General features: G+C 39.8%; 1 protein-coding gene across 14 annotated transcripts in view; it reads left to right on the forward strand.

Moving 5' to 3' along the window:
• Positions 1 to 26,757, forward strand: part of LOC136441165 (protein crumbs-like) — a 59,773-nt gene continuing 33,016 nt past the window's right edge. For 11 of the 14 annotated variants that reach the window (XM_066437275.1, XM_066437265.1, XM_066437269.1 and 8 more), the window contains exon 1: positions 2 to 155. In XM_066437275.1, coding sequence (XP_066293372.1) covers positions 119 to 155 — 37 coding nt within the window. In that variant the 5' untranslated portion in view covers positions 2 to 118. Of the gene's footprint in view, positions 156 to 26,757 lie in introns of all 14 variants that reach the window. The other 3 variants (XM_066437279.1, XM_066437280.1, XM_066437272.1) reach the window with 2 other exon arrangements.

Raw genomic sequence — 26,757 nt, forward strand, 5'->3', positions numbered from 1 at the left:
GCTACTCCCTCCCGTACTCAGTTACAATCACACTCACAATATGTCCGGCGGGAGCACACGGAGACTTTGAACCCAACCGTTGTAGCGGATTTTAAAAACCTTCACTCTGGGAACCAAGATGGAAAACGCTCGGGGATGCTTCCTGCTAGGTGTCGGTAAGTGTCGATCATATTTTTATAGTAGGAGAAAATTGTTATAAACGGGTCTTGTTTGGCGAGTAGTTGTCATCATGGCGTCAGCGTCCAAACTTGCCCCTGAACCCCCTGCTCCAGCACGTTTGTGGGTTTGTTTAAGTCCGGATCAGTCATCTAAGGGTGATTACCACCTTCCTGCCGCTTGTACAACACAGATCAGACATTGGGTCCGAAATTCCTGCGACCATCCGTCCGGAAAACTCGCCGGGAGCATGTTGAGGGGGGAGGGCGCTAACACTCACCTAACCAGTCGAAAAACCTGGATAACGGTACACCGTGGTGATGGCAAATTTAATTACAGCCCACCCTGGAGGTTACTAATCGAGTAAAACATAGGATTTTAGCCCAGGACACTTAATGTACTTTCATTTACGATTTCTTCCGTTACTTAACGAGGTACCTCACGAAGACAAGTCCTAAGTCGTCTTTACCTGGCTTTGCAGTATAAACATCCCTTCTTGTAACAGTAATGGTAGATTATACTTCGCAACATTGTAGCTAGACTGTTACAAGGTTGATACCATTGTTTGAGATCTATGTTGTGATTCTTGTGTATTTGTTTCACGCTAGACGCAACCATAGACACATATGTCCGTCGTCAGCCCTGCCAAGCACCGTACACCTTTCCAATCGACTGTGATTTTGAACCCAGTGCTTTGCACAGGTGGTTCTGTACCTTCATTGTTCTCAACACTTTCATGTGTTCAAAAACAAGCCGGGAACAAAGATGTCCTTTTAGTTCCACAAACGCCCCTCTGAAAACAGCCTAGTCGGTTTGTACACCGGGAATGTCTCTTGCACAGTGTTTCAGCGGTATGCATGGTCCGTCATTCCATAGATGCATGTAGAGTGAGTCAGTTGAACAATGGGTGATGAATTTTTCATGCCCAACCTTTCCAGTTTCCACTTCTCACATATTTCCTCCTGCCTGAAAGCGTACACAAAAGGAAACTGTTGGCAGTAATGATTGAGCTACTCAATAATTTATACTGGAAATCAGAGCCTGTTGCACTTGCTGTATCACAACTTCCTAGTCTAGTTCTCGTGCCTGCTGTTAGCATAGCCAATTTCTGCGTGGCAAAGAAGTAAATATGGTTGTTTTCTCACTTCCATTGAGGTGCAACCTGCCCCTTGTCTTAGGTAATCGGTGTGAAATCGGCAAATGTTGTGGTTTGCAGGATTCCATTTGTAAATTTTGCATGGATTATAGAAATTTGGTATCAAATAACCCATACAGGAAGTAATCCAGAGGAAGATTTCAGTCTGCTTCTGTGGATTGTGCTGTACAGCTTCCGTTTAAGGCGTGGTGTAAGCAAAACAAACTTTTAAACCAAAGTTTAGGGTGTGGTCACTCCTTTGGTAATGTTGTTGTTGTGCCTTGTCAAGGAAAACAATGTAAAACCAAGCTGTACTGAGTGACAACTGACAAAGGAGTTTGGAAGTTATGGTTTGTCTTTGTACGTAACGTAAATTAAAGCTGTTGCCTGAAAAGGTATACTACACAAGCAATCTTTATTTCTGTCCCCGTAGCTTTTCAATAGCCTGTAGGATAAGTTTGACTTTTGAAACCTCTTTGGTTTTATTTTAAAGGTACCTCGCCACCTGGCAATGTCAGTCATTTCATTTCAACCATTAGATATTAATGAATCATTCTCTGTTTACAGCATCTGAAGTGTGTTAGGCCCCATCTACAGTTTGTGTAATTAAACACATTTCCTATGCCATGTGATATGCTTGATACACATCTGATCTCACAGATAGTTCAGCTGCTCAGAAGGGAAGAGGACCACAACAGAGACTCTGGGAGAGACTGCATTCACTTTTTAGAAGAAGACATACCTCGGTAGAATTTTAGATGACCGCATGAATCAGAGTTTGACCAAAAGAAGTAGTAAGCCACAGATGCTGTGTGAATATGTGTGTCAGACCCCAAATAGGAACATTCTTGTCTAGATTCTTAATTTGGAAAAGGAACGAAGACAACATTTTTTTGGAGGAGGAAAGAATTGAGGTCAAGACCTTTTGACCCCTTGAAGGACATTTAAGATTCTTCATCCTAATCTTTTAACTCTTTTGAGAATCTAGGATAGCAAGCGCATGAAGAAATGGAGCACAGTTCCTTCCAAAGAGGTCCTGCCCTGGAGAAAATAAAAATGCCAGTAATTTGGGCCCGGGCTGTCGGAAGTAGCAACAGGGGTCTGGAAGCCTCATTCCAGCCCAGCAGCACGTCGGTTTGTTGGGCAGCAAATCATGGGCCTCCTTTCACATGCAGCCCTGATGCATCGTTCGGTTTTGTATGGGCCATTTCCTCTTGAACTCTCCAGGCGCTAAAGTGGCATTTCCTACCCATGATCACGACTTTGAATTTTATGGATCAGCCGAAGCCCACATTCACTCTAATGTCTGAAGCCTCAGAGACAGCCACTGTAGGAGGGTATATTGTAAACTATATGGAATGTTTGAACTAAAGGTTGATCTTACATTGACAGAATCCAGTGCATTTTAAGTTCAGCTTTCAAAGTGATGTTTGTAAATGTTTTGAAAAAGGCCAGACAAGTCCAAGTCTGTCCCACACATTTTTGGGCACGCCTGTCTCATTTGAGGAATAGGTAGGAAACAATTGAGCCTGGTGGCTTTTAGTTTTGTCAGGCGGAGGTACAGTGTACTCCCTCTATGTGCCTGGGTAAAAGTTCACTGAGAGGAAACTAAACCACAGAAGGATGATTTCACTTTTAGTCATTTTTACTGTCTGTCTGAGGTACATATTATGTACCTCAATGTGATGATAACATTAACATGTCTATTTCTCCACATGGATTTTGAGAAAGCTACATGTATATAAAGATGTCTGTCATTGATGCAGATGTGCCCCCAGATCTGACATGCTGACCTCAGCCTGTCCGATTTGTATGTATGTTCAACATGGATTTATTTTGTTTAGTTCCCTTGTTTATTGAAGTTTACCACATAATAGCTGGCAGCATTGAACTACTCTTTGAAACTGACCATAACATTTCCTCTGTTATACGTTTTACATGTTTCTTGTTCCTTTCATTTGGAGAATTTCCCTTCTCTTCTTACTACCCAAACATTTGAAATAAACTAGACTTTCATACTGCTAATAGCACAACAGATTGTGAGGATTAGCATGTACAATTGTAAGTGGTGTAAGTAATGACTAATGAATCTGACCCTCCGTTTTGCATCACCATACTGTGGACGATCTCATTACACACACCATTTTATTCAGCCAGACCAGCTTGTCTATTGTAGATGTCATTGTCATAGATGGTGTATAAGACAATGTACATTGAAACACAGAGGGGAGAGCTTTTAGCTCAATGGTGTTGGGTTCTGCATTATGACTCAGGAGTAATCCTTTGGGAGGAAAAAGACATTTGCCCCTTGTTGGTATGGAGCCAATTTTGCTCTTACCGGGACTGTGGATCATGACTATGCATAGGAACCATGTTTTCTCAACATTTGGACCATATACACACACTGTTCATGTGTAACGTGTCAAGTTATGTTTGGTCAAGGAGTACGGTAAAGAAGCTCCTTGGTTTGGTTTACCATAATACATTAGTAATACAGATAGCACTGAAAAACCAGGTTGATACTCGAGAGAAGGTGATAGTGCCAAATTTGTCAAGGCATAGTTTTAGTGTTTTAAACAAAGGTGTTTTGCTAATTTGTAGAAAAAGATGTTTGTTGGTTTTTGATCAGTAGATGTGACTTTTTCATTCTCATGCATGTAACGTTATATCAAACAATTTGAACAACATACAGTTTTTCACACACAATTTGAGATGCAGGACTCAAATTTTGAGTACAATATATATATTATATGGCGAATTTTAGATGCAGACCTCATATACTTTAATCATATATAGAATGGACATGGAGGCTTCTGTATCTAAGATTGTGTGTGAAAAACTTGAGCCTTACGACCCAACCTTGACTTCATGTTACATGGCTTTAGGCCAGTAATTAGAATTTGTAGTGAACTAAGTTTTTTTATCCATATAGCTTTGGGCAAGGGCAACAGCATGGGTGGCTTTGTCAAAATTACTTTGTTTTGATCTGTGTCAGTTGGGCTTGCTTTGTAAACATCTAGAAACACAATTCCTTTCAGAGTACAAGTCACTACAAACTGCTTTGCTCAATGTGTTGAAAAAAGCCTTCCAAATGCTTACACACACTGAAAGGTGAGCTGAATTTGAAGTTGGATTTAATTGAAGTAGCCTTTACAATACCCTGGGATCTCAACATCTGCAGTGTAAAGCCTTTTTACAAATACCAAGTTCAGGCTTCAGTTATATTATTACTGCATGTGCAAAGAGATAACGCAATTGTGAAGCTCACCAATCATGGTCATACCAACGTTTCTTGGCAACCTTACCTTTTCATTTGACTGAATCAACACTGTAGATGTCATTATGATATAGGTGTACACTATATGCATGTACATATGATAAACCAAAAAAAAGTGTAATATTTTGAAAAAACAGTTGCTGACATACAGTAGGCTTTTATCTGCTGTAGTTTGACAATGTTCTTGGCAAGTGTTTGTTGAAAGTTTTTCCTTCAAGGGAAAATAAGATACATAGCACAGCAGTGTTTCTATTATCGTTATGATATAGGCTATCACTCAGTATCAGTCTTGCAACATCCTGAATTGAAAATGATAGGTAACCATTTCAACATTTCAATAGTCAGAAGTTAAATGTGATCTTGCCATTTTAGGCCCAGTAGTTTGTAGAATTCTAGAAGGTGGAGGGCAGTAAAAAACATTGTGCCAGCATTCTTTGTCAAAGTGCCTTACACAAGTTACAGTTTGTTTTTGTATTACTGATTAATAAGAATAACATGTGCATGAAGAAGGAAGGAAGTTGAAAGATTAACAGGGAATATTTCTACTGTTTTGGCTGGCTGTCCCTGTTGTGCTGACACTTGGTTCTGTGCTATTTCATTAAGCCAAGACAGCCAAGATAAACCTACTAAATTGGCCAAAGGGATAACAGCTATTCTGCAAAATGTAACAGGGCTTCCTCGAAGTGTCAAAATTAGCAAAACTTCCTTTAATTTGGAGCTGTAAGCTCAAGTCCCTTGATTAAAAAGGAACTTACTGATTGCTAATGTCACATCCAATACAAAAGCTTAAGAGTACATGTATAGTGTAAGCTTAAAGCTTTCCAAAGTTCTGGTGTATTGTCATCAACTTTTGAGTTACAGTTTTTGTTACACCAGGCACTTACACATTTTTGCAATCGCAGAAATACAAGAGGTAGCGGAAATGTTAAAAGAATGGCAGCTTGTGCCAAATTCCAGCACTGGGTTATGCAAAATTCATATTTGGCATCTCTCAGGACATGATCTGCCTTGAATCTAACTTGTTCACAACTCTACACCTGTCAGACTCAAGGCTGTGGATGCCATGTTGGGGCTGGGGAGTCTCTGAGCAAGTGGGGTTACCCTGAGTATCAAGCTTCATTAAGCCGGTGTTTGCCCATGCTTGTCGCTGAAAGCTTGCAGCTGGACTCCTGAGTGGGCCCTTAATGAGTGCTATGTTCAAAGATTTATAAGGGGTCTGCACCTACGTTATGAATAAGAGAATACAATTTAGAGAAGGAAGTATTGAGTATCCCACTGCAGCCCTTTGTGGGAGTATTTCTAACTTTTGTAGTCAAGGTTATCTGATTGATATATTACTGTGCGTGCATTCTTTCTTAGAGCAGTCTGAGACGTTCCTGCTTTGAAGCTGGCTGGGTTATATTGTCTTGACATTTCCTGGCGTTTTATCATCCCACTGGCAACACAATGTCTGCCTGGGTAGTGTTCAGGGGTTTGTGGCTTCACATTTGTTCTCTGGCCTACATGCCTATGTAGTAACCCCATGAACCCAAGGGCAATTGTTTCTCATGAGACAAAAAGCAGAGTTGCATTCTTCCTGTCCATTACATAGTGAAGGGGTTCGTGCAAAGCCAGAGTTTTACAACAACAAATTTGTAGTGTAAAGTTGCATCGCGTGCTTTAAAAATTTGATGGAAACACGTAGGATATAGCTGTAATAAAACATGTATGAGAGGATATTTGTGTTGATGCAGGGAGTTTTGGATTAATTCCAGCAGATCTACACTGTATTATCTATCATTTGTTGGCACCAGTGAAATGGATTGTCATCACGATTTTCAGAAAAGGGCATGACATTGATCCATGTTGCATGATCACTATTTCGGAAACTGGGAGGAGAATCCAAATAACTGTGTGGGTCTGGATGATGCAAGTGTATGTACATGGCATGCTGGGTATTCACGAAAGGCGCATTACAGGCTATCAGATCTCCTATTGTCATTTAACTTCTCCATCATGCAAGGGGTGGCATTAGTCTGTCTAATGCAGACTCCCACTATCCAGGACTTTTACAGCCCCTACCGGTTACTGGCGGCTGCTACAAGCGCGATTCAATCAGGCTAGGGCTGGCATTTGTATTAGTTCAGACGGTAACAAGAATTCCTTTGTGTAAAGCGTAGTGCAAATGATTATGTATCCTTTGCTTAAACAGTTACTGTTAGTAAGTTTCACCAAACAGCTAAACTACTGTAGTTTTCACACTCAGTACGCTGTGGTTATATATAAACACATACAACCTGTTGTGTAAGGTATTTCTGACCTTTGAACTTACATGTGGGTTGTAAGGGTCAGCCGTTATGACACACCCGATTGAACCTCAGTAACTGGTAAGACAGGTGTTATAACGAATGTAATCACAGCTGTTTCTCTACCTATGTAATAATAGAACATTTAGAAATTGGACAGTATGTTATGGCTGATAAAGCCTGATGGTATATTGTAGTAAACAGACTTTCTTGTTTGTTTGTGATTTTGTTTGTTTCTTTTCAAAGATAAAGAAGATTTTTCTTTTTTCCATTTTGGTTTTACTTGTCAAAGCTTCAATTGCCCTTTTCCCATGAAGTTCCATGTAAAGATCCATGAATGCAAGGTGATCATGTCCCTTGACACTTGTCTAATGAGGAGTGACATGACTTGTCAGGCAGTGATTGAGTAATAAGATTGATGACACTGTTACCATGGATACATTTACTCAAGGGTAGATAACCCTTAGCTAACCAAATTTGCTCAACTGGTGCATTCAGTTAGGGTTCTAAGGATGCGTGTCATATCTGATTTCTCGTGACCTGTCTTCGTGCAGAATCAATGGTAAAAAGACGGAGAATTGAAGAAGAATTGTTATGAGCCAGATTTGGTCTGACAGGTGCATATGTATAAGGTCTATATTTGTGCCAATTAAAAATAACCAAGGGATAAGAGTGACGACCAACTTCAGAGTTTTGAATAAAAAAGCCCAAATCAGTCTCAAAACTGATGCTTTTCGCTGCAAAGTTGTGTCTCGTAGTCAATGGCTGTAGTGTCCTGTGTCTATAAGGGATTGAACGATGCACAATTCATTACTCTGAAGTTGATCCACAGCCATACATTTTTTATGAGAAGTATGTTCATGATATGGCTGAATTCTTATCATGTGAATATAAGGTTTTATGAATATCCAAGAGCTGTCCTGTTTAAGTGCATATCAGTGTTAAAAGGTTGAGACCTGATATCACTTTTCGTGCCACAACTGTCATCGCTTTATCATGCTGGGTTGCCCTTTTTAAATGTCACTATTTCAGGGATGTACATATAAGTGTACAGATGATCCAGTCTGTTGCGTGATGTTCATGAATTTGGAAATACTGTAAGTGCATTTAAGTTCGCGGTGGTTTTAAGTTTGCGGCAGCACTATAGTCACATACTGCTGCAGCATTGGACAAAAACGTTTGTGGTGGTTTTAAGTTCGTGGTAAAGCAGTCGCCGCGAAAACAGCGAACATTAAACCACCGCGAAAATTTATTTCTGCATCTACAGTGTATCGGAATTGATCCTGTTAAATCTGGTTGCATGTCAAAATTGTTCCACGAGTTTTAAAAGTGAAAAGACTTTACGTGACTTCCTAAGTATGAATTGCTATGAAGTTTGGTTTCTCATATGATTAAACTTTGTCCAACCCTCACAAGATGGAGGAAAATGGATGATCATTTTGATGAACTGTTCTGTGCATGAATGAGTGTGTTCATGAACTGATCCTGTGTATTGCTGACATGTGTATTAGAGAGCCATGATTGGAACATAATTACGATAATGAATGGGACATCAAGAAAGGTGGCCAGCTGCACACTTTCACACCTAATTAGTGTAATAGCATAATACCTCATAACGACCCCCTGTAGCTCTCCCTCAAGGAATGGATGTGTATCCCATGCTCACCAATGTCTACAAGTTTTGTAATTTCCAAGCAGATCTATCGGTGGCGATGACAGTATCCAAAGGGCGAAAGCAGCATTATTGGCAGTGGCAGTGGCCAATAAAACTGCTTTTGCCCTTTGGATACTGTCATTGCCTAGTCATTGCCACCAATAGATCTGCTTGGAGATTACAAGTTTTGGCTGGTTGACAGCACCAGGGAATAGCAAGGGAAAACCACCACAATCTTACTGTAAACACTGGTGTATCTCAGTTGTAATTGGGAGATCTTCCTTATCTCTTTGTTGTAATTACATTTCTCCTCTGATAGAAGAGACAGATCTTCCTTAGACATGTCAGGACAAATTACTAGTAGATCGGTTGAGTCGAGTTTCAGTCCTCAGGGCTCGAAATAGTGGGTGCATGTGCACCCGCAGTGCACCCAAAATTGGAGCTGTGCACCTAATTTTTGACTGTGGGTGCACTGGTGTACCTTTATATTTTTGTAGCCTATAGGGTTAAGGTACTATTGTACACTAGTATACAGAATATTCTTGAAAAGTATAAAAAGCAGCATGATAACTTTTTGCTGTACTTTATTTAATGTATTATTTGTTTGAAATTTTAAAGTTAGCTATAGAATTACAGATTGAAGTTCTTAAGAAAGGCAGCAGCGTTAAACTTTGTAATTATGTTCAGAAGAACATTCAACTTTATTTTATCTGGTGCACCCATAATTCTTTCTGTGCACCCAATTTTTTGAGTTGGGTGCACCAGTGCACCTATTCCCAAGGATGAATTTCGAGCCCTGGTCCTACTAGTACTAAGACTAATCTCCAAGCAGATCTGTTGGTGGCAATGGCAGTATCCAATAAGGACAAAATCAGCATTATTGCCCTTTGGATACTGTCATTGCCACTGATAGATCTGCTTGGAGATTAACTAAGATACTGGTTTCATCTAGTATTTGATTCGTATGCAAATGTGCCAGACATGAAGGTCTCTTGCCTTATCTGAACATACTAGTAGTTGTTTTGGGTCTTCAATAACCATGACTTACTGAGATTTATGTAATGGAAGGTAACCTAGATAGTTAATGGAATGAAACAATGCAAATGTGTATATCACAAAGGAATAGCTTCATTTGAATGTTATGGTAATTAGGTTTTCTTGCATATTTTAGATAACATCATTAAAACATGAGGTGGCTGAAAGGAATTCCATCAAGCCTTTGTGCTGCTCTAGTATTCTCTTTTTAGAAAGATGTTGATGTTGATAACATATTTTGTCCCAGCGATATTTGGTGCAAGCACATTCCCTTGTAGTAGATGTCATCTATTTGAAGGAAACACAAATAAACACCAGAATTTCTTATGAAAGATAGAAATATTTCCATAAATTACAGCTGTTAAAAGATTCATAAGTCCCAGCTTGTTGTCCAATGGTGTCTATGTACATGTGCATTTAAACACCCACTTTTGAAACATTGGTATCAGAATGTATGCCATGTAATCTAGATAAAGAGACAAACATTTGTATTCTATTAATAGAATTTACATGAACATGAAAATATACTGTATACAGTACATGATTCAGTTTAATGGTGTTTTGTATCTTGTGTGCTCCATGAAAGCCTTTAAAGCTGAGAAGATGAATTTGCTTGTCAGTATAGGTTAGTCAGGTTATCAGTTTAGGACAACAATGTCTGTGTATCTATGATAGCAAAGCTATAAAATATTCACCCTGAGAGTTATCGTTAGGGTAGTAGGTATAAAGTCCAACAGCATGTTAATGTAATGCTAGAATTTGTTTGTATAGAGTTACAGATAAAGCTGGTTTACTGAGAGGCAGTATTTTTATGTGGACCACATTATCCCCTTGTGTATTGACTTTGGCCTCTGTTGTCCTTGAGGAGAGATTGCAAAACCTTTAAGCTTGCTATATACCTAAACTGTCTGATAATAGCTTTCTATTTGTCTCTAAGTAGGCTAACATGGAAGGGATAGATATATTATTCAAGCTGTATTACATTCTTGCAATGGGACAGTATAAGCTTGATGATAAAGAACCTGTACACTAGAACATGCACATCAGTTTTGAGTTCGCGCACCCAGATTAGACTATAGAGTCTAGATATATGTTTTTTCCAGGGCGGGACGGAAAGTTGCTTGTTGGGATGGAAAAAATCACCCTGTCCGTCCTAAAATCTGAATTTCTTGGCATGAAATTGATTAAAATGTATTGTTATCAGCTGAAAATGTCAGATTTACCAAGGAAAATTGGCAAGATGGGCTCCAAAGCAACAAGCGGGATGGTAAAAAATTTAATGCTGGAGACAGCCCTGTGATTTTCCTAAGGAATGTTAAAATAGCCATGACCTTAGACAACTTTAGCTTTGTTTTTTTCACACATAGATCTTACATCTGCACATGAACTTCAAAAGTCATTGTTTGCCAAAGGGTTGATTCGCCTTAACTGTTATATTGACTTTTACTCTGTGGTCTAAAAATAATTCCTAATTTCTGTCACCATTGTTAATTGATTTTTTCAAACTTGTCTGCATCAAATTGATTTTTTGCCAACTGCTGATTCCCAGTGCATGTACTTGACGACCTGCCGATAACCACTTCACAACTATTTTTGTTCACAAGAGAGAAATATGCAGCTTCTCTAGATTTGGAGAGAGTGCGTTGACAGCACACCCTTCGCACATTCAGGTGTGAAAGTGAGTTATACAGTACAAGCTGTGGACAAGGACTGCCGCCAGCCCAGAGACTCCCAGCTCTCAGCACTGCAAGTGAGCAGTTGACAAGAAGTGTCTATACACAATAACAACTTGAAAAGAACAGTCTGCAAAAATGGCCAGCTGCTAGGGCCAGATGAAGCTTTTCAAACAACATTTTACGGTATATCCATTCTAACGACTTGAAATGAAGGGTTCAAATGATACCCTTAAAGTTAAAGCTTTTAGCTTTTAAAGTCCAAATATGAATTTTTAGTGACCAGTTTTAATAGATGTAATATTTAGTGCATCTACTGTTGATACCAATCAGCTTGTTTCTGTTGAAAGAAACTGCCAAGTTATAATGCATGGATTCCTTTCTTATTTGAATTATGATCGAGGTCTAGATACTATTTTCAGACTTTTTTTTCACGGAAATGCCAGAAAAGCCTATGCTTTTCAACACAGAAGAATCAGGCATAACTGCTCTGAGTGTGACAGGCGAGATAGGACAATCTTCTGTATGTTTATACAAAGCAAAGAGGCCAGCAACTATTGTAATTTGATCTGATAAAGATTTACAAGCAAATAGAAGACCTTTGAAGTGTTATCTTGGTCCCTGGCTTGTTTCATAGATGGTCATTTTTTGAAAGTTTTGAGAAAAATGTGAATGTTATTAGCCGTAATGATTTGTTTGGCATCTGTACATGTGTAATGTAAATCAAGAACAAGTACATGTAAGATTATATCTTTTTAGACTTAGAGTGAGTTGGGAGCAACATTTCTGGCATGAGGGAATGGTGTCTGTAAATACAGGTCAGTGGTTGACAGTGAGGTCCTGGAATAACTTAGGTCTTTTCAGCAAGTTATGAGAGGTTTGTGTCACAGTGTGTCAGAGACCTCTCAGCACTTGACTGCCAGAAGTACAAGTAGACGTGGCAGCTACATGTACATACTTGTACATATTTGGGAAATGGTGTTAAAAAGTCCTGTCAGCTGTGATGGCATCTCCAGAGGATGTCCTACACCACGGTTGGTTGCTGTCTTATGTGAACTGAATCATTGCTATAGTATGTGTAGCAAGAACATGTGTATTTGTATCACCTGCAAGTGGCGAAATAAGGGCAGCGCTCGTGAGTGCGACTCGCACACAATATGTATGCGACCAGTTTCTTGAGAATGCGACTAGATTTAAAATCACGGTCGCACGGTGCGACAATCCAAAATTAAGACCTGCGCCAGGATAATGGCTGCAGAACTAAGCGGTAAGCCGAAAATATAGGTATTCCAATGCTACCGCGAATATCGTCGGTGAATTTTCTATCATGTTCCCACACCCGCGGTACAAAAACTATCCGTTCCTAGTGGCAAAGTTACCTATATAAATAAAGGATATAAGTTTCTCTCCTTTGTGGTGTATTTGTTTGATTTGTAAAATGTTTCAAACGTCAAAACTTTGTCGATGAAAGTGAGCGCTCGCCGGACGCTCGCTGTTTTCAATGGCGGCCATGATGTTTATGAAAAATAGACCGCAGCAGAATGAAAGGCTTGTTTCCTGCGGTCATATTTATACCTGTTCAAGCGATGATTTTTACGATCAAAAATTGATGAATCAATTCAAGTGGAGTTTTATTTAAAAAAATATCAAATTTTCCTTTTGTCACCGGTATCATTTCAAAGCTCATTACCTGCCCGTTGTTATGGTGCTGCATGTACTTTCATTCTGCTGCTGTCTATACTGCACAGCGGCGAATCACAAAGCTTTCCCCATGCGGTCTGCCTGTCATTGGATGACGGCGCCGCGCGGTCCTGACGCGGGAAATTTGAACTACGCGTTTCGAAGTTCCCGATTTGACTGGGTCGGCACAAACAGATCATTTTTGATACTATTTTGAGCAAGAATTTTAAGGATATTAAAGTATTTTGGATTATCTGTAGACAGAGGGTGAGTAAAAAGAAAAGAAATGCCTGTAAAAATGTTGAACTTGATGCCAGCAGTGAAGTTTCAAATTATGGAATATGACTTTATTTGTTTTGGCCATGAACCCAATAGATAAGTTCCAGAGTCATCTATGTATTTATCATTCAAGGTTATGTGAATCATTACCTGCCTTGTTCCAAGTAAAAAATACCATTGTGTATTTTTCAACTTGTTGAACTTGAGGCACCGTGGCCCCCGGATAGGGGCCAGCCGGGGAACCTATGCCCAATTTTTCTAAAAATCCATCGTACTAGTATCAGTATGTAGGAAGGTATTGAATGAATTGAATTGCCAATTGTTCTGCACCATCAATGTAGGTTTTTATCTTTTATGATCTATTCAAATACTTTATTCCCGGTTGTTAACGTATAACATTGATTAATAGGAGTATTATTTGGTATAGCCAAGACTTTTGCTTGTTCTTCCAACTTTTTGTAGTGGTGCCCCTAGATTTTTGCTGGTGCTCCTAACTTTTTTGAGTTAGGAGCACAGTGCTCCTAGGCCTAAAATTTAGTCTGGAGCCCTGAAGGGGATGAATTATGATGATGATAAGGCATACATACATGTGCAAATTCATCTAAATCTATTGGTCGGTATCACAAAAAATTCACTGTTGTTCAGTTGTTGTTCTTGAATCCTTTATGTAAGTCAGACACAGGTGTTTGACAAAAGAGGTGATTTATATCACCTTTATCTCAACAGACCCAAAACTGTCTATGATCTTTCAACAGGAATCATGGAGGTTATCTGTTATAACCTCATGGCCCTGGTGTTTATAAACTTTGGCCTTCCTGTGTTCCTGTGAAAACAGTTCATTTTTGGAAATTGTGGCTTGGTTGAAAGGTAGGGGCACCAGGTGCTTGAAGATGACCACAGACTTTCAGGTTGAAGGAAGCAGTATGGTCCAGGTGGTCAAGTTAACTGTTAGTTTTGAAAAGTCTGAGAAAAGAGCAAAAAATCTAATTGTAAGGATGTTGAGAAGTCTAACATTTAAACTTTGTATGGAATGATAATGAGTAACCAAGTTAAGTGGTGTGTCTATTCAAATGATGACACTGATATATTAAGCGCTTCCCTTCTTTTACAAAGAAAATGTCAGTCATTCTCACAGGTGGTTATTCTTGAGCTGTAATTGGTCTAAATGGATGAGGACAAAAAAATGTTGAAATCTGATATTGCTAATTTGCACTCATTCTTTTGAGAGTTGAAACTTGAGGACAGACATGCTTGTTACAGAACATAAAACATGCATTTGTATTTAGCATTGCAAGTATGGTAGCAAGCACTGACCAACAGTATTACATGTCTCTCTGACACAACTACTAAAGCGGGTAGAAGTCTATGGCTTTCAATAGAAATATGTGTGAAATCCAGTTAAGCAGTTCAGATTTATGGAAACCTCTAAAAAAGGCTAAGAAAGAAAGGAACATACTTGTAATGTGAGCTGTGTAACGTTACTTGTATGGAGTTATAAAATACAATGTAGTTAATGTTACATTTTAAGGCGCACATTTTCAAGTGATGATGGTCATACCATGTGCTGATCCTTATATTTATATGCCACAGCTGCCCATTGGCAGTGATTGACAGGGACAGGGTGGTGTTCAACCAACAACAGATGACTGAAAGTAGGTCATGGGAGGGATTTGGAACACGTTCAAGGTCAACAAGTGTCAGTGAAGAGATTGTCTTTGAAGTCAAATTGGTATTTGTTTTGGCCTTCCATAGTTTTGAATGAAGATATCTGTTTATCTTGGACAATGTGAATGAAATGCACATTTAGAATGGACCTTTACATGCAAATTTTGAGGCACAAAAGACATATGAGTCAAACATGACGAAGGTCATGAGTCAAAATGGCGGGTGTTAGGAGGCAGTGTTCTTTGCTCAAAGGTAATTGGCTTACCAGTGCTATGTAGGTCGTGTTTTGCTAAAGGATACATGCATGGCTGAAAAAGAGTGTGGAAACTTGGAAACAATAAATGTATCCTTGTTTGAGCATTGGCTGATCGACCTTAACAATATAGAATAGAGGATTTTATCCTAAATATGTGTATGATTGGCCATGCTTTATGATTATCAGTGATGTCATGTGATATTCATACATCGTAAGTACTGCAGCAACTACAGACAATTCCTAAACTTTGGAAGAACTTAAAGACATCTGACCAGACTCCCTGTTACCATGGCAACCAGTTAATGTTAGTCACAATGTGGATGTTTTGACATGGGCTAGATCCAGTATTTACTTTGATTGTCCTGTGATTTGTAAAAGAAGGAGCCGCTCCATTGTTAAGGGCTTTTCCATCTTCAGTTCACATGACATAACCCTGACAGCTGTGTGACTTCCTGGTACAAAACCTCCACAGGACCATTCCTGTAACCAGGTCACACAGATTCATCTCTCCTTTGTTGGTTTACACTGTAGGAAATTCATTGTACAGGTCTGAACAAAGCCTGTTGATTTTTCACTGCTCATTCCATGGCCAAGCAAGAGCACCAGCCATATTTTAAAAGTTAACCAAATGTACCTTTATTGAATAATCCTCGTATTACAAAGAAATATTAAAAGTTTCTTTTCTTTTGTACCATCAAGGAGGTTGAATATCAAGGAGGTATTCTATTCAACCTCCTTGGTACCATGTTCAAGTACATGTATTTCATCAGTTGCCAGTAAAGGAAAGTGATCTCGAACCAGTTTAGCTCAAATGAACTCAATGACCAGATGAGCTTATCTTCCACTGGTCGTGACAGAGAAGACAGACGCTATATACAGTATTTACAGGTTCATTGTACCGGGGAAATTCCCCTAGCTCTTTTCGACAAGCACAATGAACAGTGGACCACGGCTTAACGTCCCGTCCTAAGGACTGCGACCCTTTCCGGTAGCGTGCATGTCGGGTGAGCGAACCCGGGGCTTCTAGTTCCAGAGGCAAGATCGCTAACCACTGGACTACGCACGCTACCAGGTGCCAGTGTTGAATGTTCCATGGACTACTGAACCACTGAAAAATTTTGTTTCCCATTTTAGTTTTTTACTGCGATTCTATCCTTTAGTAAAAGCATTTCATACACCTTTTCTATCTGCCTATTGGTTGTCAGGTTTCAGAGTCAGACTATCCTGGGGACTAACAGGTGGTGACTTTCACCCTGCTGTAAATATTTACAGGCTTGTAAATATTTACTGCAGATCCACAGTACCAGTCACCCTGCAGGTTGTAACAGGGTGTTAGACTTGTTGGGTCTCTGAGGGAAGCTTACAGATTTGGGAGTGTGGCGGAAAATGACAGATCTGGAGGGTTGGAAACCTGACCTTTCCAGGTTACATGGCTCTCAGCTGTTGTACTTTATTTACAGATTGTGCAGTATGGATGCCATCTGCTTTAATTTGAGAGGAGAATTATAAATATACAGTGTGAAATATTAGACTTTCCACATTGCTGATGTTTGCTTGGTTTGTAATTGCAATTGTTTATGTCTAGAAGTTTGAAATTTTCTTTCTGCTGTGCTCAATTACGTGTTGTTGGAAGATTCTGAGGTCTTCATATAATATCTTTTTTGTAGCTGGCCATAAGACTTACAGGCTGAATTATCAATACAGTTCTGTGATGAAGGCTGACCTGGGTACCATACATGATGTGAATACTGGATATACCTGTGTCTGAATGTTCTAGAAGACTGAAGCCAAATGATGCCTGTGTGCCCCCACTAAATAAAGGTCTATTGGGCTATTTCCTTATGATTGTAGGATCCTGGCTGCAATCAGAGTGGGCCCTCACTTTACAGGACCATAGTGGTCATTAAGGAAGAGCTGTAATTGCCGCCATTATTGATCGAATCATCCTCATGCAAGTTCACCAAGGGACAAGCAAAAATGAAAGGAGGCCTACATTACAATGAAGTATTGATGAATTTCACTGCAGCCAGCGTACAAATAGGAATACAATAAAATGTTGTGTGTATGGCATTTTTATTTTGCTCTGTCATTACAGAATATCATCCATGGCCACACTGTTTACAATTTGCATCATAAGTAGGCTCTCTTCCAGGCATGTTGGGAAAGAATGCCTGCCAAAATACCAACTGGAACACCTGGTGAGCCAAACTATGGCTGTTGTTATGCATGTATGGCTCTACAGCCTGTAAGGCAGTAACATTTACCTGTGCCTTAAGACCAGTATATTCTTAAGACCCAGATTGCTACATCTACCCTGTAATCACCATAAAAGAAGAGACATCTACTTTTGAAACCTTTGCCTTGGACAACAGTCATTACTCCTGATAAATGGTGCAGCCAGAATGGCAATAAAAACAGCCTCCACTTTACAGGCCATTGGGAATAATTTAGGTACATTTGTGAGGAAAACACATCAACATGGAAATAACCAGCGGGTAAGTGGCTTGTGCCAGCTGTATGCTTTCACATTTGCTTATCGATCCTGAGAGAACCACATGAATTATTGTTAGCAGCCACCGAAATTAAAGCCCGGAAATTAGGTATAGCATTTTTCCTGCTTTTGTACATGTATACCAGTGTAGCTCCATATTTCAAAACATATAACGCTCACCACATTCTCTGTTCAAATGTATTGAAGAGAAAAAAGAAAAGGGGAAAAGAACGATAAATTAGAATTATCAACGAGGGGACTTTCCCTTCTTCCCACCTACATTGCATTATTCAGTCTGACGGTTTTATTATTAGACCTGGTTGACATACTTTAAATACTACAGTAGCATAAATACATAGTAACGTTGAACTTCATTCAGGAATAGACATGACTCACCAATTGATATAAATGTGGGATGGATGGTTGGGAAGACAGTTCGTTTACCGTGGAGACCATCACCATGGTGACCAGCCAGAGAGTATGACATCACTGTTATGTCTGGTGGTGAACTTCTGTTGATTCTCCTCTGGGCTTGACATTTGCTGTCAATGACTTTAATTTCCAGTTGTATGCCAAGTTATCCATGATGTTTGTGTATGTGTGTTACTAGTAACAACATAGACATGCAGCAATCACACCACTGGTCAATTACATCTGGCTATTTGTATAACAAAGTAACACAAACACTTGTGAAGCACAGTTGTGAGGCACTGAGGATCTATGAAGTGTTTTGTAGATGGCCCTACGTTCGTACGCCACGAGAGGCTCTGTGTAGCCTGCTACTGTATTGTACATGATCATACAAATACAAATTTGTAGCTCAGACAGAATAATTGGTACTTAGACTGCCATCCTTTCTGATCTCCTTGCTTGTCGCTTGCATTCGAGAAGGATGATCATATCTGAATTTAACCCTGGGTTGGTAGGTCCACTGGTGGCTAATACGCCTGAGACATGCCCAAAACCTTTTCTACATGTTGGACATATTTGGGGTGTGATCATAAGACCAATACAGGAAGGTGTCCTACCCTGACTGGAAACCCAGACTAGTGTAGGATGGATTGTGACATTTTATCATTTGATCCACAGGATAGGCCGAGTTTCAATACCAGATCATTGTTGAGCTACCATTGCCAGTGGAAACTACAATGTTGAATGTATTGTTTCTTGCATTAACAGGCTGTCTTTGGATGTTGATTTAAATAAAAATCTGAAAAATGCAGTTATGGTATTTGAGAAAATGTCACATTTCCCAATGGGTTTGTAATTGAATACAGAGTTTTGCAAAAGAAAAATAGTTTCGTACTCCAGAGATTTGCCACAAGGTAAGACTCAAATCGCATTTTTGCTATTTTCTAATTCTGGGATGTCAGACAAATTGATTTGATTTGTTTTCTTACCCAAGCATACTCTGGTGCATATTGCAGAATCAGCAAAACATGTTTTACGATGAGGAAATTAGTGAATCTGTGAAACATTAATTTTCCAGCAAGCAGAATCATACACCGTATCCTCAGTTCTAAGCTTTCTTATCGATTACAAGTCATCACACATTTTACGACCTTCTGTTTTTTACTTTTCAAGTACAACTGAATTATTGTCAGATCTCACAAACTTGCTATCATCACAGTGATGAAAGAGGAAGTCCATACGCCCAAGATTGTTCTAGACTCTATGTTGATGATGAGAAAGTTCTCCATTTGATTAGGCATCTGTCCCTGTACTGTCCGCTAGTCGATCAAGTTACCAACGAGCATCTGTCATCCCTGTAATGTGTCCTCACAAATTACTTGGTCCAGTTGACCTGAATAGGTGTCGTTAACATCGCACTGTTGATGAAAATTTCATGAAGTCGGCTATTATGGTGCGTACCTTGCACTGATTACGGCATTGTGCCAAACTGTGGGGGTGCTTAAACAGCTCAGCCTTTATTCTTCCCCTTTACTGGGTTTCCTGTGCTTTGTCACTGTCTGTACATTTCTTGGAAGACCTAACATTTGCAATTGTCAAATTGTATCTGAATATATTGTGCTTGCTGCTGTCCTCCCTAGCTGTATTGTAAGTTCTATTCAATAAAATTGTGAAAAATGTCCATGACAAGGGTATCTAGTAATCTACTGCTGTTTCTTGACTTGGCTGTTAAAGTTACCAGACAGAATTTACCAAAATAGTTATCCTGCTTTATATGGTAATTGCTGTATGATGTATCAAACTGAAAAGAAGTCAGAACCCGTGTGGTTGGAAAGCCAACAGGTGTATTCCAAGATTGTTCAAAAACTTGTCTTACGGATTAGTTAGGAAGACAAGGATTTTAAAGTCAAGCCACTTGTGCTGATCTTTAAGTAAGGGAAGATCAAAAAGTCTTTAACCTCGCTGGGTAGATATACAGAGGCTTATGTGAGTGAGCCTAAAGGATGAGGAATGTTTACAGTCAAATCGGTACAAGTGACCATCTCTACGTAAGGACCACCTGGCCAATGTGGCCACTTTTTGGTGGTTCCTTAGATGATTTTTGTCATTGTCACAAGTATTGATAATCCTGTCCATAGTGACCACCTGTCTATACAGACCAGATTCTATCTGTCTCAAGTGGTCTTCTTGAGCAGTTTTGACTGCATGTTTGACTGCATATACAAACTTTCCAGTGACATCTCTGCATATAGTTTGCACAACTCCACAAGCCCTGTGGTGGTACATTGTTGGACACGGGTAGCAAGCAGCACACATGCCTTGATCCTGGAAGCAATAAAGTACAGATGCTGAAGGTCAGATCAAGGATAAGATAAAGGTGCCATCACACATGGTCTTTATAAATTGGGGTGATCCTTATTCAAGGAGTCAGATCTCTTGGTAGTTACATGTAGGTTACAGGACACTTCAAGTTGCGGAAGATGCTTGTAGTTGTAGAAGTAGATCAACCAAAAAGACTTTTTGACCTTGAGCCCACATGTTTGATTAGCTCTGGAAATGCTGTGATGGCTTTATGTTGAACATGTAGGTTATCAAAGAGGGTGAAACTGCTGTTTATATCCTTGTGATTTCTTGAAGATACTTTAAAACTGCTGTATACTCATCTTTGTATACTGTAGTAAAACAATTTTGGCATTAGAATCGAAGGGAAGGCAGATAGATTGTGACAGATTCAAGAATTCTTCTTTGAATTACATTTGAGTCTTTCTGGGATGTGTCAAAGTTAGTCTATTCAAAACTGGTTAATACTTGATTGTTTCTTGCTTCCCATTTGAATATTTCCTATACACAACACTTCTATAACTATTATACCAAGTTATGGCATAATTTGATGGTATAGATTACTACAGAAACTTGAAGACGTGAATGAAGGTTAGACATCTAGGCAATGAATTACGCCAAGTGACAGTTACTCAAGCAACTGGATAGATATTGGAAATGTCCTTCCACACTCAGCGATTCCGGTGAAACGATTTTGCCCCAAACTTCTCAAATCACCTATGGGAGGTGATTTGTGAAGTAATCATTTAGGGGAAAAACTGGTTTGGAGCATTCACATTCCAAAAATTGCCTTCTTCGTCACCCATCTTACAGATGTCTGTGGACATTCAACAGTGTAAACAATATCTCATTGAAAATTCTTTGAAGAAACCCAACCCACTGTCTGAGATAAGCCTAGGTCATTAATGATGTTTAGAGAGGTAACTAGACTGACCTGGAATTTAAATCCATCCAGCTCCATCCTCATTAACTTGTGTATAGCCTGAAGAACCCTATTTGTGATCTAGGTTGCAGATATACCATGTTTGAGAAGATTCAGTGCAAGCCAGATAGTGATATCATGACATGTACCAGCTTTCTTTGGCCAGATACCTTTTATTGTATAGTTGGCCAACTATGGCTGATATACAGTCAAACCTACATACAGGTGACTACAGTACTGATTGCGTTACAATTAACGGATAACGATAACGGTGTCGCAAGGATAACGTATGGATAACGGTAACGTAACGCAACGATAACGTAACGCAAACGCGGTAACGCAACTTGAATAGCAAGCCTAAGGTCGGAAAATGCGTTATCGCGTTATTCTGAGCTGCTACTGAATGCGTTATTTTGCGACATACGCTGCTATAATGAGGTGGGTTCAGGTTTCATGTTTGTTCTGCTACATTGTCATGAAAATGTATCGTAACAATACTTGTTGTTACGGCCGCATGTGGTCGTCAGAAATATGCATTAACGATGGTATGGTGAGATAAGAATTACAATTAAATTCGAAGCATTTCCAAGCACGAGACCTCAACAAAATAAAGGAGGTAAAGCGGCAAGACCGCGACGCAATTTTCACCCATCCATACTTCAACCCCAACGTGTTTATACAAGGCGCTGCACGCCGCGTTAGAAATATATCGGCATCGTAAAGTTCATTGTTTACTTTACCCACTCGTACTACATGTACATGAATACGGTATGTCCCAACAGAATTAGTCCTCTGTACAGAAGATTTCTTGTTTACAATCGGCAATCCTTGTGTATTTTGTTGGGATACTTTCGTGAAACAGCCGGGAGACTTGTGAAATCGGCTATCCTCGTTACACGTTCGCTTATTCTCGTTGTCCGTCGTCAGCAAATGAGAGTGTTTCGTGTGCTCACGAGACATCACGATCTACGTCGGTAAAGTTCGGTGACAAGCTGAATATTTGCTTGCGAGGAGGACAGACGACAGAAACATATATCGTGAAAATTAACATGATTGTTGGGGAAACATCACTTAATTTGCTATATGCCACTGATCGAGTGTTGTTTAGAAAATTTGATTCCAGAAATAAAGTCAAAGTAATGCTTTTGTAAATGTTCATATCAGCATTAGTTTATCCAGATAGTTTAAAACTCCAAACTCTCATACACAACACGGGAGACCATTTCTCCCCAGACTCTCTGACGCGCCACTCCTGTCAAAATTGATTGATGATCTCTCTTTGTCGCCGGCCTGACATGATCAAAGGCTGGCGGTGGACGGCGCGCCTGTGTAGCGAACTTCTTCCACAAGAATTCTCACGCTGAAGACGCCCGGTCTACAATTAATTCTAACTGGCGATTGAAATGTGCTACCTAGGAGGGTTTTTTTTCTGAACTTGCTTGGTGCTACGAAGTTTGGTCGAAAGGCTAGGAAAAGACATGTTATGTTCATAAATATATCGTTGGGAAATGTGCTCGGTCGGCTGAATTCTACCACTTCTAGTCTATACAATGACGTCCTTGATTCTACTCGCTAAATTTCGCCGCCAGATTATTCCCTTTTGGCCAGGCGTCTGTTAGTGACTGGCAAACTCACTCATTTGGGAAAATTAATTATTTTGTTTGTTTGTCCTCTTTTCCATACACAGGTAGAGCATGCTTCAGTGGCTACTAAAAGTGTCCAAGGACGAATGCTACCAGCCGTTTTGTTCTATTATAAAAGCGCGCACAAGCATGCGTGTGTTTTGAGTTTCGTCCTGTTGACGATATGTTGTTTACCCTAACACCACGCTCGAATCTTTCGGTTTCTACTAACATGCGTTTTATGTATAAAACAAGGGATTAAGTATGAACTATCATTATTATGTGACATAGTTCTCGCACTGCTCATAAAATGGCATTTCGCTCCACCTAAGTTAAATCAAGGATTATTTAACCTCCTTGAGTACATATTCCGTGTTCGTTTCACTCTTTTTTATCAGCGCAATTGCGCAAGAAAACCAATGCGTGAGGGGTGTGTCAAAGTGATTTTTCTCACATTAATTACTTACCGTTCGAAATTTTACACGACCAAGTTGATCATCAGCCCGGACTTGTTCTGGAAAAGCTTTTCCCAAACATTACGATCGACGCTCTTCTCTTCTGGCTATGTCGTGACTTCTGAACTTGAAATACTAGTAATTTGTATTTGAGATAACTTTCTGTTCTGAAAATCTCAGCGCTACTATCCCCGTAAATCTGCACTGTTTCAAATCAGTTTGAATTGGCAAATTAATGTACATATTTAGAATTACTATTGCAAAGCAGATTTGGATGGTGTGGTTTGTTTGTTTTAGCCAAACTGGCGGGGAAATTCTGGCTTTCTTCCTTTCCTCACGAAACAAAAAAGCGATAGGAATACACATCTCAAAGTCTGTTCTTTTGCGATGTCACTTCGCAGAGTAAACAAAAGCATTGTCTAGACTGGAGTACAGGCGTCACTGGTGTGTTCTATTGTTTCACACTTCTTGTGGCGCGGCAGGACAGTATCATTTACGTTTCAAATTTGTAACAACCAAAAGTTCATTCCTTATCACTAGTGGACACCCTAACTCGTGTTGTATTTCAATCTTTGTTGCATGCTATTAGCCACAGACTATTAGCAATGTATACGAAGGAGCGGTCTTCCTTTATTCATTATTATCACCTTGTAACTTACCTTTTGTTATGTGTATGCATGCCGATATTGACTGTCGGAGAGAGCTTCCCACGGAGTTTTTCTTGTGCTGAGACCTCTTCCCAAGGCTCTTCCCGATAAATTCCTTGTTCTGACGAAGTTTTGTTCTGGTTTGCGTTGCGTTTTAAACTTACCTTCTACTAACTCAAGCTGTGTTCTGTTCGACTTACACATGTTGCGTCAGGACTTACCTTTCAATAAACGTTTGACATTTGAGGAACTATATTTTATGTATTTAATGTTGGAAGAAATGTATATAACGACTCTAATAATTTTACAAAGAGGAAACGTCTTTGCAACAACGACGTCTGCTAAGGCATGGATCAGACAGAAACAGTCGATTTTTTTTAAACTCCTTTCTTTGACACCATTACGTCTTTCTCTTTCAATTAGGCGATACGAACTTTCTTATCATTCCAAAGTGCATTGTTTTTCTTCCAAGCGATTCCCTCGGATCCATTCCTAAGCATACGAATGAACGGTTCAACAACTGTTGAACATAAGGTAATCGCAACGTTAACTCAAGGAGGTTTTGGTTAACGTAAACAAGAGAGTAAAGGTAAGTTACTGGTTAAGTTGCATCCGACGTCGAATACGGTAGTATTTACAATATTGGAAACGGAAAAGCAATTGGATCTCTTGTTAGTTGGCGCTGGCACGTTGCATAACTAACAATACTTCTACTACGTACCATTTCTGACATGTTTTCACGGTACTACAACTGTTATGCGCTGTTGTTTATGAACAACACATATATAGACTACGTCACACGACTCTAAAAAGGTAAGTAAGTTATCGATCATCTTTCGGCGTCTTCTACATCTTGCCTGATCCGCCATCGTCTATTACAAATGCTGGAAAAACGGTAGGTACTGTGTCAGATATGGAAAAAAAATCGCTATATAATTTTTGAGACACGTATGAAAACATTTCCGTATTCTCCGATCGTACAAAATGTAGATCTACAGACATGAACAAGTAGGAAATAAAACACATCGTATGGGGTTCATGCAATTCAGTCATTGGTCAGATCGGCATGACTGTCATTCTCATTTATCAGCTGTATTTGTTTTATTCATTACTAAAGAAACACAGTTTTTACGGAATTTTGCAAACGAGTTTAAGGAATACATTAATTTCACGAAATTCTGCACACGAGTAAGTTTTACGGAATACATACGGTCCTTACGTAAAATTCGCATGTTATGAATTCCGTTAAATTTATGTATTCCGTAAAAGTCTTACGAACACATTATAGCGACATTGTCATTGTCGTCAAACAAGAAGATGCTGACACTCCTAGAACTGTTTATAACACAAACGATATTATACCAAGGAGGTTTAAAATTCCTCCTTGATTATACCAACAATATATCATGACATGTCAAACATAAAGTGGTGGACAAAAATGCGTGCAGAATGTTGCAACAATCAACGCGGTCCTTCTTTGAGACCATGCCATCAAAGAAGCCGCGCGTCGCTTTGCACATGTCAATCAAATTGAAACATGCGGCTCGACCGTCGAAACTGCAAATTCGTAGGGTTCCATTTTTGCTACAATAAATTAAAGGTTGATAAATGTGCTTGGCTTCACCAAGGAGGTTTCAATTTTGACGAAACCACAATGGTTTCCAATTCAAGGAGCGCGCTCAGATTTCATTTTTCACCAGGCGAGTTTTTTTGACCAGCGATTGGATAAATCTAGGTCAAAATTTTCATACGCAGGTTACGCGGGTTTGTTTTCCTATCCCGGAAGTGCGCTGCGATACAGCGCGGCACTCACAAAAATCGTACACAGAAAGGAATACATTATTAGATGACTTATGTAAGTTTTTGTGGCCAGATGCTTTCAAAACAGACACAGGACTAGTATTTCTCGCCCTGCCGCCTGGTGGTGTAACAATGAACGTAAATAAAGACAATTCAAACTCTACAACAATGAACGTAATTTTTCGGCCGCGTGACTTCATACCACGTCTTGTGAAGAAACTCTAGTGGATGCGTACCGCGTTACGTCAGTATATTACTAGCATACGATTATAATTACAACATGTCTTCTAAAAATAAAAGCAAGACAATCAAGCAAGCGGCTATCGCCATGGGATTCCAGAAACTGCCACCGGCGTAGCGGAAACCTTTGGCCGGGCGGACGAGCAAGCGCGCCTTGCGCGGTAGCAGCCCAGAAGTCGCATGCCGCGGTGGTCGGAGGCACACGCCGTTGTATGAAAACTTGCGCTACCAGATTTTCTGATTTGGTCTTATCCTTGATCTGATACACGAGAAAACATTTTATTACCACAGTGTTTCTATTTTATCAAGGTATCAACATCATAGTCGGTCAGCCGCCCCTGTTCCAAGCTCCAAACATCCACTTGACCTGGCTAGAACGCCGCTTTCACTGCGATCGACTGATTTTGTCAACGTTTAGGAGAACCTGCTCGGAACTTGAAAACTAGAGATATGATTATTTAAACACCGAAATTACGAGCATCTGCTGAAAATACTTGACAAAGGCTCCTTGGCTACACCGCCGACAGACAGAGGCCCGCTGTGTAGGCGGGGCACTGTTTAAATGATGTCGCCGCCCGCGCATATGAATGGGTAACGACCCTGATAACTTGCGTTATCGCGCATAGCTAATCAAGAGGCTCGGACAAAACTCACCCGCCCCAAATGCGTTAATAACGCGTTGCCGTAACGCGATACTATCGCGACGATATCGCGACGGTATCGCGACGATAACG

The sequence above is a fragment of the Branchiostoma lanceolatum genome, chromosome 9 (genome assembly GCF_035083965.1).
Source record: "Branchiostoma lanceolatum isolate klBraLanc5 chromosome 9, klBraLanc5.hap2, whole genome shotgun sequence".
NCBI lineage: Eukaryota > Metazoa > Chordata > Leptocardii > Amphioxiformes > Branchiostomatidae > Branchiostoma > Branchiostoma lanceolatum.